An 18,660-nucleotide genomic window follows, 5' to 3' on the forward strand; every position below is an offset into this window, starting at 1 on the left:
AAAATAATATTCAGTCAAATTTAATCTCAAATTGATCTCATCATACCACGTGACATCAAAAGTTATTTAAGATCGTATATATTTAGTTTTGAAGCGAATTTTCTCATAGAATTTGTTTTTTTAACACTTACACAGGTATATTTGTTTTGCCAAAAAAACGCTGTCTTCAAATATTGAGAAAGGTTTTTATTAACAAATTCCATAAATAAATGTGTTTTTTTTAAATAGTAAAAAAACATACAAGAATTTGAATCATATTATGCGTTCATGTGGTGACTAATTTTGAGATTATACTTGAGTATTTGTGTAATATTAGGGCAAGTTAAAGCAATATCCTTGTTTAGGTCTGCACGTAAATTATTACACAAATTGAATTAGTTTTGAAGACGCATAAATGTTATCAAGTAATAGCATATTAAAGCACGAATTTTATTCATTAGATATACAATGCATAACTTACATATGAACCAGAGTTAAAATGAGTTAAATGTCCTCTTCATGGCGGTTTATCAGACTCTGCGTAAAACTTCATATATTAAATTGCAAAAGTATATCACTCGGAAGTTTTAAACACTATATAAGATGCTACTGGTGTTTAAGACTGGTGTGAAAAACTAAATAGACAAGATTTTTTTCCTTTATTTTTCATTTTCATCATTTGTTTTACAATAAGTAGTAAAAAAACAATACCTGCAAACAATAAATTTAGCGAACATAAGCGTTTTACAGAAATGTCAAAGGTATTTTTCTTTACATGTACAGTGATTTGATAGATCAGCCATTTTTAGATCGCAAAAAATCGACATGTTTTATTCCGAACTGATCTTAAATTCTTCATTCGTTTGTAAAATTTGGAAGCGTTCGTCGTGTTTACTTATGATATGATTATGTTGTCTTGTCGATTTGTTATATATCGATCTGACGAGTGATGATATCATGACATTTTCTCATTTTGTTGTTGACTAGTGCACTTATGAACTGGGTATGTTGCTTGAACTAAATGAAAAAGGAGATCATACCATATATATTTCATTGTAAATAAAGTCAACATAACGCGTTCATAACTTTGTCAACACAAAAAGTAAGTCCTCGTATCCAGTAAAAAAAACCCGGAAAATTCGATGCTATTTTAATCATATTTATAGTCGGGATTTATCTCGTCAAGTCGACATATCAGAAATCGACGATACAACATGATGACATCATTAATATATTCGATCTGTAGCCAACACAAAATCAACCAAGCCAAATAAAACTCGTTTCAATAAGATATTCCATTTTCTAAAGCTAAGTAATTAAACTCATCTTAATCATTTATATTCAACTTTTTGGTTTATTTGTATTTAAAAATATAATTTATTATATTCATATTCATGTAAGATAAACGGACACAAATGTACCTGATATTTAGACACAATCAAATGCATCCCTTTGGAATATAAAAAAGTGGTGTAAGCAAAGATGAGGTTCAAATATCTATAATAAATAACACAATTTTTAAAAAAAACTATACATATGGAAGTACATGTATGCCTACTTTCAGGGACTTCAGTTAACACCATGTATGGATACACAGAATTCGTTCTTTAATATGTATTCTTAAATGTGTGTAACCTAATTTGTCGATAGAAACTAAGTCGAAAAATCTAGTAAAAAGGTCAACAAGTATCAAGTAAATAAATGAACAGGTCTACATATCCAGCTAATTAGAAAACACGTCGACATAGTTTTGACAACATGGTATGGTATACCTCGTCGTGTTGACATTACATGATCAAATCCCTTTGTGAAACAACTAAATATTAGGCATTACCATGTGGCGATAAAAAGCATACATTGTGCAATAGAAGTGTTTCATACTTAAGACAAATAAATCAAGGCTTGTTCTTTATAAAATGTGTCAATATTTGGCAATTAACACTTTGAAATGAGAAACGTCGTTTGAAGTTTAGCAAAAAGTAAGACATCATAGAAATGATTAATGGTATAAATAAATAATGACTTTACATAAAGATGGATGAGTGCCGAGAACATGTAAATATTTGGAATGTATATTGCACTTGAAAGCGTCAATGTGACGTCACAACTGATGTCATCTGAGGTAGAGAAAAACATCTGTGACAACCATGGAAAGAAACACTGCAAGGAAAAGTGTCCACCACTGTTTATTGCACATTTGACCACTCTTCGCCTCCGCTGCTGTGCCTCGTTTACCCGTATTTGACTTCTCCTCTGAAATGAGTGTACATGTCATTTTAAAGAAATGAATAAACACAACTAATACGACTACTACACACTAAAGCACTATTCCGTTTGACATGTTTACTTATCAAATATTATTGGAAATTTTTCACCACATGCTTGTCTAAGCCTGTTTCATGCATTGAACCAAGGGAAATATCAATTGGATAGTGGATGTTGTGTCGATGTGGTGAACATTCGACCCACGTTTCAGAAGAAACAGAGCAATAACGGAGTATATGTCTCGATCCTTTGACATTGACCTTGAGCCATTCGCGTGCAATGTGCGTTCTACACTTCGACTCGACGTGTTGAACATTGACTCTAGTTTCACGAAATTCATTTTAGGGGCTTAGGTGATTAAGACCAGACATGAACTCAATGAATCGGGTTTGGCACTTTACTGTTACCTTGACCTTGCACTTGTGTCTGTTAAAAGTGTTTATATACGTCATCCCAATTTCGTGAACAATTTATCCTTTTACAGTTTTACGATATACCGAAGGCACACGAAAGTGTGACAGACAGATTGACGGACGTACAGTCATTCACTCTAAAATGGTAAGTCTTTTCCTGCATATCATTGAGATACACATCTTTATAACCGATTTCACTATCGGATAAAGAGAGTTGTCATAAGATGTATTTGTATGTATATCGGAGAAAAAACAAAATCACCTTTATAGTATAAAATATTGCCCAAACCCCCTTACCAGAGCATAATAAAAAACATATCATTTGGTGTAAGGGGAGGAGCCGCATTTCCAAAGTTGCAAACACCATGTTGCGCCCCTTTTACCGCAAAATTCAAGGTCAGTCATTATTGTGTATTGTTAAACTCTCGAGAGTCAACTAAGCCTGTTTGGTAATTAATGTCATTGACAATTGAATCACAGAGATGCGAGTTTTTTTTCAACAAAAGAAGTTGTATTTAATCTGTTGAGACGTTTTATATCCCGCCAAAGTTGTTGTTACTCAATAGATGTAATGAAAATGATTTTTGCTATGTTAAAGTCTTTAATTATGATAATAATGCCATAATTAATTGTGCTTATATTTACAATAATGAATCTTACCATTTAAAACTGTGACCTTTTGACTGGCTATGAGTATTTCTGAATTTCTACAAATATACATTCCAGAATCTTCTATTTTACTATCCCGAATTTCTAGAACACTGTCCAACTTCCGTTTAGCCATAGAAGTCACTTTAACTATTTTTATTTTCTTTGAGACATGTGACCGTAACAAATGGCCATTTTTAAACCAATCAACATCTTGAGGGATATCTGTATTTCCTGTCACGTTACAAACGAGATAAATTGTCTCGCCACTGTTGACGTATTCTTTGCCTGAAAGGAATATTTCTGAAAACAAAGAGTTAAATCGTTATTCACATTATATTATTATTATCTAGCGTTAGTTCAAGGTTTAAGGCAAGTCATGCTCATAACGTTGTGGACTAATCTAATTTTTTGACCTTTCATGAAAAGAGTACAGTGGGATAAACTATTGCCTAAAATGTATATAGTGTGTGCGTATTTAGATCAGTAAAGGCTTTCATTAAGAATAAAATAAATAGTTTTTATATTTCGACATGAGGTTGGAAGCATACCTGGCATGACGTATGACGGATTCATTGCTGGATCTAAAACAAATAAACATTTTAATATATTACAATGCATCTGATAAAACACGCGTATCTATATTATAAACTAATTTTCAGGTCCACGTCTATTTAAGTCCTGTGTATAGTGTTAATAGAAAGGATTCATTATGATCCTTCTATGATTAATCTTATATTAATGAAATCAATTTGTCTTTGCTAACTTTCTTTACAAGGTCATAGAAATGAAATAAAAAAAAACAGTTGAGCAGCCTTTAAAAAACTAATTAATTAATTAATTACCTAAGTTCGTTTTTCCTCCATATTTCGTTTTTTTACCAAACATCTTTATCAATGTTATCTAATAGAGAATAAGTCTCCTACTAAGTAAAACCATTTTGCATGGCTATAACTTGGTGAAATCAGTTGAGAAAGATTTTGAAAAATAACTTACTTTTCCGAGAATATAGTACTCTTAACAAAAACAGAATTTCTGGATTTCAATCAGAATACCGATATCATGATTTGCAGACAGATATAGCATTAACATAATGAATATCATTCTGTGAATGTTGCATAAAAAGAAAATTCAAGTGCATACCATCCGAGTCTCTAGATATTTGTGACTTAGAAGGCAAATTGTTTGGACGCCCTGGAAAAGAAGAAGAAAATTTAGCACTCGAATGAGACATTACTTTGCTGGTTTAAATTAAAACAGTTACACGTCATTCAAACATATATACATCCTGAACCTGAATCTCCCGATAGTTTATGCCAGAGCGAAGTGGTCCCACATGGCGAAAACCAAATGCCAAAAACAGTTTGCTCCATGTTAAACTGAAACGTGCATAAACCAACTAATACGAGTAGGGAGGCTGTCAACAAATCAGTTAATTCAGGAATTGTATGTTTACAGGCACTTTTGCATAAAAATGTCCAATTTCTCGAAACTTCAACAGCATTAAGGAAAGCTCAGTAGTTTTGTCTTTAATTTGTGTAATATTTACTTGTTTAAAAGTTCAAATACCTTAAATAGCTTTTTTGTGATATTCAAAATAAACCATTTTGATTTATTAAAATCAAAAACTTAACTATGTATTTTGGATAGTTAAAGCGACAGTCCGCAAAAGTAACCGTATTTCAAAAGTTTTTAATAAGTTCCACATTGTTTCAGACCGACTGAACCGCAATTATTTTTTAAAAAATCGCTTTAATAACTTAGATTTAACAAATTGAAAATTGCCGAAAGTTGCTATTTTCAGACGGCAAAAGAGAAAGTAGGTCTACGGTTTTTCCGACTACTCTTGGGGGCGATACTATTTCCCGGTCCCGGTCTCATCCGGTCCCGGTCTCCTCCGGTCTCTGTTTTATAGTAGCTATCGGGCGTGATCAAAAAGGTGTTAATGACCGCGGGGGGTAATAGGATTACAAAAGATTACAGTTGATTAAAACATTAGATATTTGATGATAATTATGTCACTATTTATTTCAAATTTTATATCAATAAAACATAAAATAAATTTAGGCAAAGATAAAAACATGAAATATGCACATGTACTGAAATTAATGTCATGAATAACAAACACATTGAGTGTGTGTTTTTTTTTCATATTAAATTCAGTTATAAGTATACTATTGATAATAGTAATACAAAAAAATAACAATGCTTGACTACATGTAAATCAGATATGAGTCGGATATGCAAACATGGAATTTTTCAATTGTAATCATTTATGCTTAAAAATTTTTATGTCGGGGGGGGGGGGTAAACATAAAAGGAAGAACAATAACATAACATAACATAATTTAAAAGGTGCAATTCTAAGTTACTTCATACTCTAGCCGTCCTCAATCTTTTATGCAAAAAACATGAGCATTTGTACTGCATCGCATCTTTCTCTACACCTTTAACACGAATTGCATAAATAGTGTATACCTATAACAAATTGCATAAATTAAGACATAATGTTTATATATTTTATACCATTTTGTTACATATAAAAACAAATAAGATTGTCAAAATCGTGTTATAAACATCAGCAACACAATCCGTTGCCTGGGGCCATAAGTTATGAACCGGGAATTATGAGACCGGATGAGACCAGATTTTACGAGGAGAGACCGGGAAATAGTATCGCCCTGCGCATGCGCAAGAACTTTGGAATCCCACTGTTTTTTCTATTTATATAACCGTTAACTCTCGGGGGCCGATAGTTAAGAAGAGATATTGAAAATGACACGAAAAACTCATTTCTAGGTCGATTTGAACCAAATTTTTTTTGGATTCGTCAGTCAGGAATGCTTATCAACACATAGATGATTTTTTTTTTTTTTTTTCATGGCTAATTTGCCCGATTTGCGGACTGTCGCTTTAAAATAGTCTTCGTTAGTCTACTAGGTATTAAGAAGGTTCGAAAAATTGAGATAAAAATACATATACATTCAACGAAAACACCGCAAAACCGTCTTGACAATGCCCTTTGCTTTCATCCTGTGTGTTATGTAACTGTTATTTGTCGTTTGTATATATGCAATATGTACTTGTACAAAGATAGCCTTTGGAAACTCTGAACACAGGTTTGATTTTAAATAGCAACTTTAAAACATAATATAGCGACAAGTTCATACCAATTTGACCGTAAACATGGCGCGCCCGAGAATAGAGACAGAAAGCAGATCAACATGCTAGAACATTCATTGCTTAAACAACAAGGCGTGACAATCAGAGTTCTCTGTTTCTGTTGATATACAACTGACCTTCTACTCTGAGCAGCACGTGTCTCACGAGTTTCTCCCGTGAGCTAACCTGGCACTCGTACACGCCTGAGTCTGTGTTGGTGAGGCCGCGGATCTGGAGATTGTACTCGCGTCTCTCCGGGGAAAACTGGACGGTGTAACGTGTGTCTGGTGAGTATATTACAGTTCCAACTGATATCGGATGGGGCTCAGCGGCTTTCCGCCACACAATCTGAAACACAAATGAATTAGACATTTGTACGTTTTCGGGCCGCATGCTCTTGTGTTAAACAAAAACATCATACTCGAAAAATGAAACATTTGCAGTGTCTTCGCTCGGTAGTAAATAAGTTTTATTATCGTAATCAAAGGTTTTTGATAATCTAAACAACAAACTAATACGCAATTAGTGTGAAATGCAGGTATCTGCAAAGTTAATTGTAGAATAATTACGGGGTCGATAAACCAGTCAACAGTTGTTTTTGAATACCCATGACGCCTGCCAACTGTTCGACTGATGTTTTCAAACAATAATATACGAGGAATTGCCTTCAATTGCATTTATAAAGCTAGGGGCATTCGTTACGACTACACATATCAAGAAAACCTGAACACTGATATCGATTTGCATTTGTTAATCGAATCGAGGTCTCAGAATGATCGATTGATTCTACGAGGAGAGGTAAAAATTAATGTCAAGAAATTTCAAAACATAAGTCAATTAAAATGTTAACAATAATCCAGTTAAAATATATAATGTATAACAATTGATTTTTAAGCTCGACTGTAAGTAAAATAAATAAAACTACTGGAATACGCTGATATACATCACACTGAAGACAGTTTTCTGAGTAAAAACCTATTGTCGGTGATCTTTTTAGAAACGATCTCCTGCTGGGTGTGGAACCCACGATATTGTAGATGACCAATATCATTAGACCACTCTCAACCCTGTGATGTTTTATCTATAGTATAATTAATGTTTTGGTACATACTATATATTAAAGATAAGCTAAGTTACATTGACTTTGAGGGTTTTACTAACAAAAGTACGTTTCAAGATTTTTATTTTCGACAATGTAGGTTGTCATTTTCATTTTTTCGTGTTCAAACATTTTTATACACAAAAATTATATCAGCACGTACTATCGAATTACAAACTGCAAATAGTACTATATTGAGAGGTAGAATGGTTCTTAGATTTGTTTAACTCTGCCTGCAAAAGCACTTTAAGACAAACTCATCTTGACTATCTGAAATGTTTTTTTCAATTGAATACAAAGCCAATTGGGAGTAATCGCATATTATACATTGACTCTTTGCTTTGCATTATATGGTGTTTATGTTTAAACGTTCGACTACCGGACTGGTTTCTGTAGTTTGTTATAACTATTGATATAGTTTGCAGTATTAAACAAGATTTACAAGATAGAGTAGATTTTTCTTTTAAAGACGCCTTTCCTTGAATGAAATATGTTCAAAATGTTTGTTTTATTTTGATACTGGCGTTTCTGATTGTCTCCTTTCGACTTTTTCTTAAACTAATATATGTTTTTGTTTTGAATTAAAAACATTTGTTTGGATCATAAAGACATATATTAACTAAGACCTGTGGACCAAATGTTAAAGATCATATATTGATAACGAAAGTGGTTTACTCACGCTTCCGACCCAGAATGAATTTCGGGCTAGTATGAAGGTTAGATTATGACTTTAATATCACCTTATTTCAGACAATACTTATTTTTTATATGAAATGCTATGCATATTTAACTTGAGCCTGTTTAATATGAGGTGAAATAAATAATTCAAACTAGATCTTGATCGATCGAGCTGATGTTTTTGTATGCTGTAGCAATCCTCTAAAACCGTGATCGCTCTGGATAAAAAGTAACAGCGTTCCTTGGGGTGTTCCTTGCACGACAGGAAGACATCTTTACTATTAATCAGCAGGTCTGTTTATTTGAATTTTACACGATTTGTGCAGAAAAAAATCAAAAGTCTAAAGAGCAAATACGAAGGGTGGATCTGGACACTGGAGAAAAATAACGACCAAATTGAAGTCTTGTAGACTTACGAAGTTATGCGGTATTCTTAATATCTTAGCTTTCTACCTTCTCGATATATTCAAGATATATTATCTATATACTATTAATACGTGTTGGAAATGTAGTCAAAATAGTGCAATTTGCATAGTTGCACTAACAGCAGCATATGCACTAAGGCTCTTTTCCAGCCAGGCAAATTCCCCGAAATTGAGAAAAAAAAATTGGTTCTTAAAATCGAAGAAGAGTAATGATTCATAAACAATAAATTGATGTACCTAGTGCCGCTGCAAAAGGAACAAAAAGTCAATTGTATTTTGATAGAACACTGTGGAGAGTTCAGAGCGATTATGTGCCTTTAAATGTGTATTTAAGGCTGTGGTTGTATAGAAATAACATTCATTGCAATAAGGGGCTGGCTGGGAAAACGTTGCTATAAATTCCATTGGACCCCATTGACCACCTGAGGGCTTGGCGATTTGAGTGGTAACACCGGATATGTTTTTGAAAAACTCAGTGTTTTACAAGGTGGGATTGCAATCAGATTAAATTAATAGATATAGCTTATACACGATGTTTGTTTTACGACTACAAAAAAAATAACATTTACTCACATATTTTTTGCCAAGATTTTCGACGGAACACCTAAGGAGTGCCGTTTGGCCTGGCTTAAAAGTTACGTTGTTCGGTTGAGGAATAAAATAGGTTGGACCTTCGTAGTCATCTACGTAGTCTATAGCTGCTGTACAAACGGTAACTGAAATAAACAAATATTAATACTAAATAAAATATCTATTTAAACGTCAACGTACATTTCATTTGTTCAAAATGGCGTTATATGCATCTAAACTGTCATTGGTTAAGTATTTTATAAACAAATGTAATGTTGTTATCACATTCAATATTACCTCAGGCAATTTCTGCAAATTCATTTAAATGATAGCGACTATGAAATCACAACGGCTCTTGAGTAGTAACTTTCTTGAACAGAATCGGTACTACTATACTAAATGCACTCTGTATCGCAATTGATAAATAATAATATAATGTAAATGTGTTTTTATATATAAATAGTTCAAGGCTATTTTGCAGTTATATTTTCCTTTCAAAATTACCGTTTGTACAAAGTACCTTATTATATCTGACAGTGCATATAGCAAACTTAGGATGAAAGAAGTCGACCGAAACAAAATACATGCTACGGACTGTTATAATAGCCACCACAATTTCAACTTTTTTCGATTTGAAATTTATGTTTTGTCTTTCAACACCCAAAAACATAAAGAAGAAGGGTATTTGTACAACGAGCCACATTGCTTGGTTGCAGGGTATGGATTTATAGCTTAAACTAAGAAAAAGTTATAACAACATTATTTAAATTACTCCCGCTTGCACGATGTTATGCAATAGTGTTTTGGTTGTATCGGGAAAACTGCACCCGGGAAAAATCAACTTGTACGGCTTGGTGACCACAAACAAAATTGTGCTTGACAATACACAAGTACAGAGACTCGCATACTACAGCATTCCTGTTGATCAAACACAAGATCATTTCAGTATTATAAAGAAGTACAACTTTTTTCTTGCAATTAAAGTTTTTTCGGCATTTTTTTTGTGCCTATGATTGGTAATTATGCATATGTTTTAAAATTTTTGATGATGCAGTATTGTTATCATTATTAGGAAATACGCTATAAGTTTGGTCGTTAAGAGTGCATAGTGCTGTGTTGTGTTATTTATCAATTTTGTTTATGAATGTAATAATAATAAAATATTATTTCATGTTAAGATATCTTCAATTATAATAGCAACAATAAATATATTCAGTTTAAACAGGGCTCTTTTTGCCTGTGGCAAAGGATTAGGTGTAAAATTATGTCGCAGTCATCTATTATATTGTGGTAGTTTTAAATTGGTGAGGGTATGATTACTGCCTGAAAGACAGTGGAGTATAATTTTGGAATAATGCGTTTGATTAAAGTGATCATTATGCAGATGAAGTACAATTTTTCTGCTAAAATATTTCATTTTAGGCTGGTTTCATTCGAAACTGAGTTGGCCTTACCTCTAAGTTCGAGTCTGCGGCTCGGCTGACAACCTATTGACTGCTAGTATATGGGTTTATTATATCCAAATTTGGCCGAATGTTCGATGAACCTCAAATGGATATCTGTGTCTTGAACTGTCAGTGTAATTATACAAAACTAGCAAATCTTGCTATAGTTAGTTTTTGATGGGACCGTTCATAAAATACATTATAAAATGAGATGTGTCGAAAATGAACACAACAAAAGGTTTATTAAGAAATGACCATCTGGATAATTCATTTCGTTTCTAGAAAATGTATGCAATATGATATTTGATATAAGTCAACAATTTTACAGCGGTAATAAAAACAGGCAGTGCCATGTTCGCAAAAATGCTACGCGTATCGTGCGATATGATTCCACGTGAATAGCACGACGTGATACACACCCTCTGAAGACCAACTGATAAAATATTAATCACATTTTTGACTAAAAATATGGCTTGTCGAACGCTTAGCGCCAATCTGTTAGCAGTTAGATTTAGGCGTAGCACCACTGTAGGCGTAACAGAATGAATTCAACTAGCTGTTTGGATTATACGCTATACAGTCTTTTGCCCATTTTACAAATAATCTTCTAAGCTATATACTCGCTGGTCTACCAGCAATGTTTAAGTGTAATTTGCTAATGCCAGTAGCATTTGCATGTAGTTTACTCCAGTCGGCATGACGCTGGATAATGTAAACAATTTGTTTTTGTTTCCCGTTGAAAGATCTAATATGAATTTGCTTGCATCGGGGATGTGTGTCGCCATTTTCATTTCCATTTATTCAATTATTTTACAGAGGACGAATATACCGAATAAGAGTATACGACAAGTTGTTTTTATCATATTTTGACAATGGCTATATTGAAAGACAATAGAACGCATCAGTTTAAATTTGAATAAACGATCTCACATGTCACATGCTTCAAATTACGTTTTTACTTTTCCATTATGTTGCAAGTAAACTGATATGTATAGTTTTCACACATCCGATCATTTTTCTGTCTAGAAGACTCTTTCTTTTCAATTGAATTATATTTTGAAGTACACTGAAAGCCGATTAAAGAAACACTGATGAGCAAATGCATGATTTGTGCACCCTTATATTTGGTGTCCGAATAATTTATTTCGATCGATGATTTGTATTTCCGTATCATTTATTTCAATTAACTGTTTGTATTTACCTGAGAATTTATCATGTTTCTCGATCGATGTTTTGTATGAACCTGTATATTTTATTTTGAATGATGTCTGTATGTATCTGTATTATTTATTTTGATCGTGTTTTGTACGTGTAAGCTTTATAACAATTAATGTTTTCTGTGCACCTGCATTATTAATTTGGATCGAGTTTCTCTATGTTACTGAATAATTTAATATGTTTGATGTCATTTATTTCGATCGATTTATAATATTTACAGGTATTATGTGAGTGATTTCTTTTTTCATCATATACTATTGTTGTATTTCTTAGTGTTACTATTCCATTGTTTCGACAACGACACTCATTTTTCACCTATTCTTATTGCATGACAAGTATCTGTTTATGAACATCGCACGTTTGTTAATCATCTATGTGTCGATTTATGTATCTGTTACTATACTTCTTGTTTAAACGTTTGTGTCATAATATTGATAATCATAGTTTATACACTCTATAAAGGAACCCATGTGAATTTTAGATGTTTTGTGGCCCACTATTGTTTTGATATTAATTAAAACGGTTTAAATGCATATAGAAATGCATATAAATATAACAAAAATATTATCATAATCTAAATACTTTGACTTCAAAGACGCATAATAGTTTTTTTTCAAGAACGATTTCAGTCAAAATAAAAAGCAAAACTATATACTGCAATAACTTATAACTATACGTAAATACATTTGGTCATTTATATTACATAACAACAATACTCGTTTAAATACTAACAGTGTTTATGGTCACCAGACATTAAAAGTTCATATTATGGCTAATAACTAATAGAGATAAGGCAAAGCTATCTTAATTGGAGGTCTTATTCCTAAAGATCCCAATTGTAACACCGGCTCTTTCATTTTATTTTTGAAATATACTATTCGGTTAACTTTTTTTCAGGCGAGAAACCTTTTTTTATTAAACTGTTGCTATGTGCAGGTTATAAATGAGACTTAGCAAAGTTAAGTAGTGTTATTATTTCAGTGAAAACTTGTCAAACTTCTGTGTTGTAAAACGAACCGACGTGAAGATCAGTACGTTAAATACTATGTCAACTTACAACAAAAAGATATCTGAGGTGCGATCGCAATAATGAATCTCTAGATCGGCACTATTTATATAACATTCTGGAGTTTGAAACCATGATTGCTTTAATGTCTTCCGTCAGTACAATTGTCGTTTGCGTCTTATTTTTCATTAATTTTCGGTAAATTGCATCGACAAAATTTGCATCATGACAGTATTCCCTAAAGCGGTAATAAAACATTTCCTTCTCGTAGACAGTTTATTAAGCAAAAGAAGATGAGCTGCATTCGTAAAGAAACTTAAATATCTCTAAGCATAATTTAAGGTTTACTGTCTTTTGACAAAGTTCAATATGAACAAACAAAAACATATAAAATGTTTCATAAACACCTTCTTCATTTTTTTGTTCAGACATACTAAACCAGGCCACGCAAAGATGCGAGTAAATGTTCAAGTCGTAATCAATGCATAGCTTCATTTACTCAAGACAAAATAGTTGTTCTCTTACATTTACTGTAATATAACGTGTATTTGTTTATGTTCTCTAAATACAACAAGATAACAATTACACCGAGCAATTCCGTAGAACGTATGACTCTTAATGTCTATCAAAAAAGTGATAAAACAATATGTAGCAGAGCATTATGAGCACAGTGAGTTTGGAACGACTCTGTGCTTCGTTTTATTTTGGTTTTTATCTGGGTTATCTGTAAATTGTCCATGAACACAAACTAATTGTACCATCTACAATATACATACCTTATTACCTTGCCACAATTTTGAAAGAGAACCTAATTCAGTTGGCATGCGATGTTTGAAGATATGGTTGCAGATTTCGTATTTTCTCATTTCTTTGTTTAAGATCCACAAAATGTAAAAAGCTCATATGTCTGTATTTCTTCCAACAAGTTATCGATAAGGGTTCAGATTCTCGGCGACGTTTTATGGTATGTCAGACTGTTTCCAGTATGAATACTGACAGTTGGAATCGTTTAGTGCAAGAAGTAGAAATAAATTGCAACAATTTTAAGAAAGATATTTGCGTTTTGCAGCCAGGAATTGAATTTAGCCCACTGTTTTTCATTATTTTATTGAAAATCTTTTTGAATTTAAACTATTTCATTATGAAAGCCCCAAACGATATTGATACCTTATTGTCATGCCCTTATTTGGAATGAGAACCTAATTCGGTTAACATGCGTTGTTTGAAGATATGGTTGCAGGTTTCGTATAAACTCATTTCTTTGTTTTAAACCCAGAAAGTGAGAAAGAACAAATGTCTGTATTTCTTGCAGTAAGTTATGGATATGGGTTCAGATTCTCGGCGACGTTTTGTGGTATGTCAAAATGTTTCCAGTATAAAGTCTGACAGTTGGAATCGTTAAGTGGCCTTAGCAAGAAATCTTCATCGGCCTGTTTTCTTTTTTTTTAGACAAAACTATACTCAAGGGATACTTAGGATTTTTCAACGTATCTGGAAACACTTGATGGACGAAGTTCAGACGTCTTTGTATGAATAATCCATTAAGTACGATGGCCACTCAAATAAACTTACAAAATTATAATGAAACGAGACTCATCTCTGACTAACCATATCACTTCACTTCTAAATACTGAATATCAAGTACTTGTTTTGTTGGTGTAGGTCGGCTTGAATATTAATAATAGTTATAATAATAAAAATAATAATAATAAAAGTTCTACTACTACTACTACCACTACCACTACCACTACCACTACTACTACTACTACTACTACTATTACTACCAACTCTACTACTACTTCTACTATTTTTACTACTTATAATAATAGTAATAATAGTAATAATAATAATAATAATAATAATAATAATAATAATAATAATAATAATAATAATAATAAATAGTTATAGTAATAGTAATAATAAATAACTATGATATGGTCTCTAGGTTAAATGAAGCATCTCATAATTGGCAGTCTTTCACATCAAAGAAATATATAAATGTTAAGTCGTTAACGTTGTATATGGTAGGGATAAAACGATGATAGAGTTTTGTCGAAAGTCGACTATTTGTGTCCTAGGTCGGTGATAATCGATTTCATTATTCCATAAACTATTATCGGTAATGTACGGCAAAGGAAGGTAACCGTGTTGTGTATGTACTGATTTCTTTAAAACGGGAAACGGTACGGACTTATACGGGGTTATACGGCAATTAGAAATCAGAGGAGCTTACTCTCGCAACATCACTTTCAAAATGTCAGCTCCCATGGACGAACGTGTCTTTTTAAAGTAAAAAATAATCTTCATTGTAATATCAAACATAAAAAATGTTATCAAGTAAAAATGATTATTTATTCAGCATTTCCCCATGTTATATCTTGCTAGAAAAATATTAAATTCATTTCAACATGATAATTGATAAGTATTTCATGTAAAAGATTGCAACATTATTTTAAAATGCTACATGTAAATACATTTTGTACTACATTTTTGTTCCAACTTATGTAATATCTGTTTAAATGTGATGAAAATGCTGATAATTATGTAAATAATTCATCAGTTTATGGTTGATCTTTTTAATAAATATAAAACTACTGTCTGGTATATACTTGTAGTGTGGAAAAATCAAGTTTTTATTCTCAATTAATTTAGAATTAAGTTATCTCCTAAAAACATTTTACTAAATTATCAACTGTAACCTGGAATGTATAACAAAACAGCATATAAACATAACTGATCGTAATATGTTTATTCTTTTAAAGACATATAGGTACACAACAATATAGTTTTCGATATATTTGTAATATATTCACTTTTTCCGTTTCGATAATATAATCGATAATTGATCGAAATGGCTCGTCCGATTATTTTCGATGATCGATTATGACTTTGGTCCGATTTTCAATCCCTAGTATATAGAATGAAAGAACTTTTTCAATAACGTTTACAATAAATCTCAAATGAAGGTATTCAGCCCTTTCGTTTTAAATGTTTTCGTATCCCTTTTGTAATCTATATAAATTTTATTGCTCAACTATTGTTTTCGGAAAAAATAAAACGCAATTCAAAATTATCATAAGCGATTCAATAGTACTCCATTTGTAGACAAAAATAACACAGAGCGGAAAGTTTGTTAGTAAAAAAATCATTACAGAATGTAATGAACGTTCTAATTGATTACTAACACTGTAACACAAACCTTGAAAAAGTATTTCATAAACATGTCCGAACACATCTACCAAACAATAAAGGCAACGTAAGGGAAGGCTCAAAAGGCACCGTCTGTTCTCGTTATTATACATCGAATTATCCTGTCATTGCTTCCTAATAATTTACAAAGTATTGCTCGAAGCCTGCTCCTTATTTCATCCAAAGTAATAATGTTTGTAAATAAACTTATATTTTACTTTACATTGCGGATTAAAGATATTTCCTATAAGCCTGAAAATATTTCACGCAATGGACAACTTACTTTTCTCAAGTTAAGAAGAGACAGCGTTAACTATCTCAATCATTCCATATTATATAATGTATATGAAACTTAATTATTAACTATTAACTATGGGTTTCATAATCTGTAGAACCAAGGTTTCTTGTATGTGAAATTTGTCATGCAAATTGACGCAACATATTTATCAACACAACTAGATTTTTTTTCTAGATATGAATACGGTACTTAGTAAACCTCGTTACGTTCTGTAACTGATGTAATCTAATAAATTAATTAAGGTTGATGCTTCTTTAAGAACCTACATTTCAAAGGGCATCTGGTTTCCGTTAGAACTGAGGGGCTTGGCTATATTTCTTCTTATTGACAGTTGCCAAAGCTGTCAGCTGACAACGAAGCACGAGCAGATCGGTACACGCTTGAACAAAAAGATAATATATTACCAGCCTCATCTGCTAATCTCGGTATCTTTATTAGTTCTGTTACACAATAAATCATTGAATATAATTTACAAGACCGAGCATTGTAGACACTAACATCCAATTACAATCGGTCAGCCTACCTTACCAATACGTTATGTTTTTATTGGTTTACTTGTAACTAGATTATCAGAATTTTATATTAATGTGTTTTCACTCATTATCTGTCGGACTATAGTTAACTATATACCTTTAAAGTACTGCTTGTATACACTCCAATGTAGTTCCCATGTGTATATACATGCTGTAGTTTTTTAAGATAATGTATATTATGTAGCATTATTATGTGATATTAACGTTTGACTAAATCATAAAAACATACTAAGGTACAACAGGCGATATCATTTTCTTATTCTTTTGTGACAATCGTCGCTGATCTGATTTGGTTTTTATTACACTCTGCTCTTTGAATTAAAATAGTCTGAGACCATCTTTAAACAAGGGGTATCCATTATATTAAATTGATCAACCATACTATGATATCAGATGTTAAACTTTAACTCCTAAATGCATATTTGTTCAGTCTGGATGAAATGCATTAATTTGCATTTTAAAACACACCCCTATTGGTATAATTATAGTTATTTTGATTAAAGCGGGAATGTTTTCGTATGAACATTGTTGTATGAAAAATGGATTGCACGGCATATATGCAGTACATGAGGATCTAAGACTTTGCCTAAACCAGAATGAAAGGATATTGCACAGCACACAACAGTACACACTTAGAATATCGAAAGGATTGAGCATTTTGATAAAACCAGTATCACCACATCTCTTCATAGAAAATGCCATTCTTGAAAAAGACGTTATTTTATAGAAAAAAACGGCAACACTGACTTGATACGTCCCTGCGGTTATTTGAAATCAAATTATTGCTCGAGTTTGTGTTTAAGAACAAACTGATTTATTTAATTTAGATACAAATATCAAGCTTAAACTACAGAATAGAAGTTTCAAGAACCTGTATAGAATCCACGCGATTTAGTTAAACTTTTCCTGCTCTTGTACGTTAGAAATTGGTATAGCAGTCAGGAGCATTTACATAGACACGAGGATGACAGTAGTGTCGTAATAAGCTCGTATATATTTCGAGATATTCCCTGCGAATCGTTGGTCTCATGGAAAGTATTTTCTTCCACACTTGCTGTTATACCTGTTAGATCTTATCCTTCAGGGAAATATGTAGACAAACAGGACGCCTGTTGCTAGTGTCTTCCAGATTAACATATAATTACACCCGTTGTCTGTTTCACTAGTTTCATTCTGCTTGGTTGGTAGTGAAAACTGCACTCCATAACATTTTTGTGTACGATATATGGAGCTGCCTTTATTTATTTCATTAATTTGAATATTAATTTGAATATCATTGTGAACTAAATTTAAACTTATTTATAGGAATTAAACAGTGTTTTGGTATATCCACAATCAGATTAGAAGTTCCAAGAACTAAGTGTACCATCAAGCTTACGGCACATCGAGCGAAGCGAACGTTTGCGTAAAGATGTACATATTTTTTATCTTTTATGTAGTCGTCACTATGACAATATCCTACTTAGTATAGTAGTATAGTCAATAATAAATAAGCTTCAATTAGTGTGTCAAAATGCTTTGATGACTCTAAAATCAGGTAGACGTAAATAAGCAAGATTAAAGAAAACAGTACGCCGACGACTGACTTCTACCCAATATGAAAGATTGTCCGTGTTTTTAATCAAGCAATTCGGAAGGTCATCCCGGAAAACATTTTTCTCAGTATTTTTAAAAACATCTTGAGTGATTGCATGTTTTAATAATCATGGTGTTTAAAGGTTTCTCACATTTA

The 18,660-nt window shown here is 32.3% G+C and overlaps 1 protein-coding gene across 4 annotated transcripts in view; it reads right to left on the minus strand.

Moving 5' to 3' along the window:
• Nucleotides 1–624: 624 nt before the first annotated feature.
• The window catches only part of LOC128229208 (zwei Ig domain protein zig-8-like), a 177,156-nt gene continuing 159,120 nt past the window's right edge, over nt 625–18,660 (minus strand). For all 4 annotated transcript variants that reach the window (XM_052940957.1, XM_052940958.1, XM_052940956.1 and 1 more), the window contains exons 2-7: nt 9,243–9,385; nt 6,605–6,815; nt 4,449–4,499; nt 3,857–3,889; nt 3,318–3,608; nt 625–2,232 (exon numbers count right to left, since the gene is read on the minus strand). In XM_052940957.1, the coding sequence (XP_052796917.1) occupies nt 2,093–2,232; nt 3,318–3,608; nt 3,857–3,889; nt 4,449–4,499; nt 6,605–6,815; nt 9,243–9,385 (869 nt within the window). In that variant the 3' untranslated portion in view covers nt 625–2,092. The remainder of the gene's footprint in view (nt 2,233–3,317; nt 3,609–3,856; nt 3,890–4,448; nt 4,500–6,604; nt 6,816–9,242; nt 9,386–18,660) is intronic.

Source organism: Mya arenaria, chromosome 3 (genome assembly GCF_026914265.1).
Source record: "Mya arenaria isolate MELC-2E11 chromosome 3, ASM2691426v1".
NCBI lineage: Eukaryota > Metazoa > Mollusca > Bivalvia > Myida > Myidae > Mya > Mya arenaria.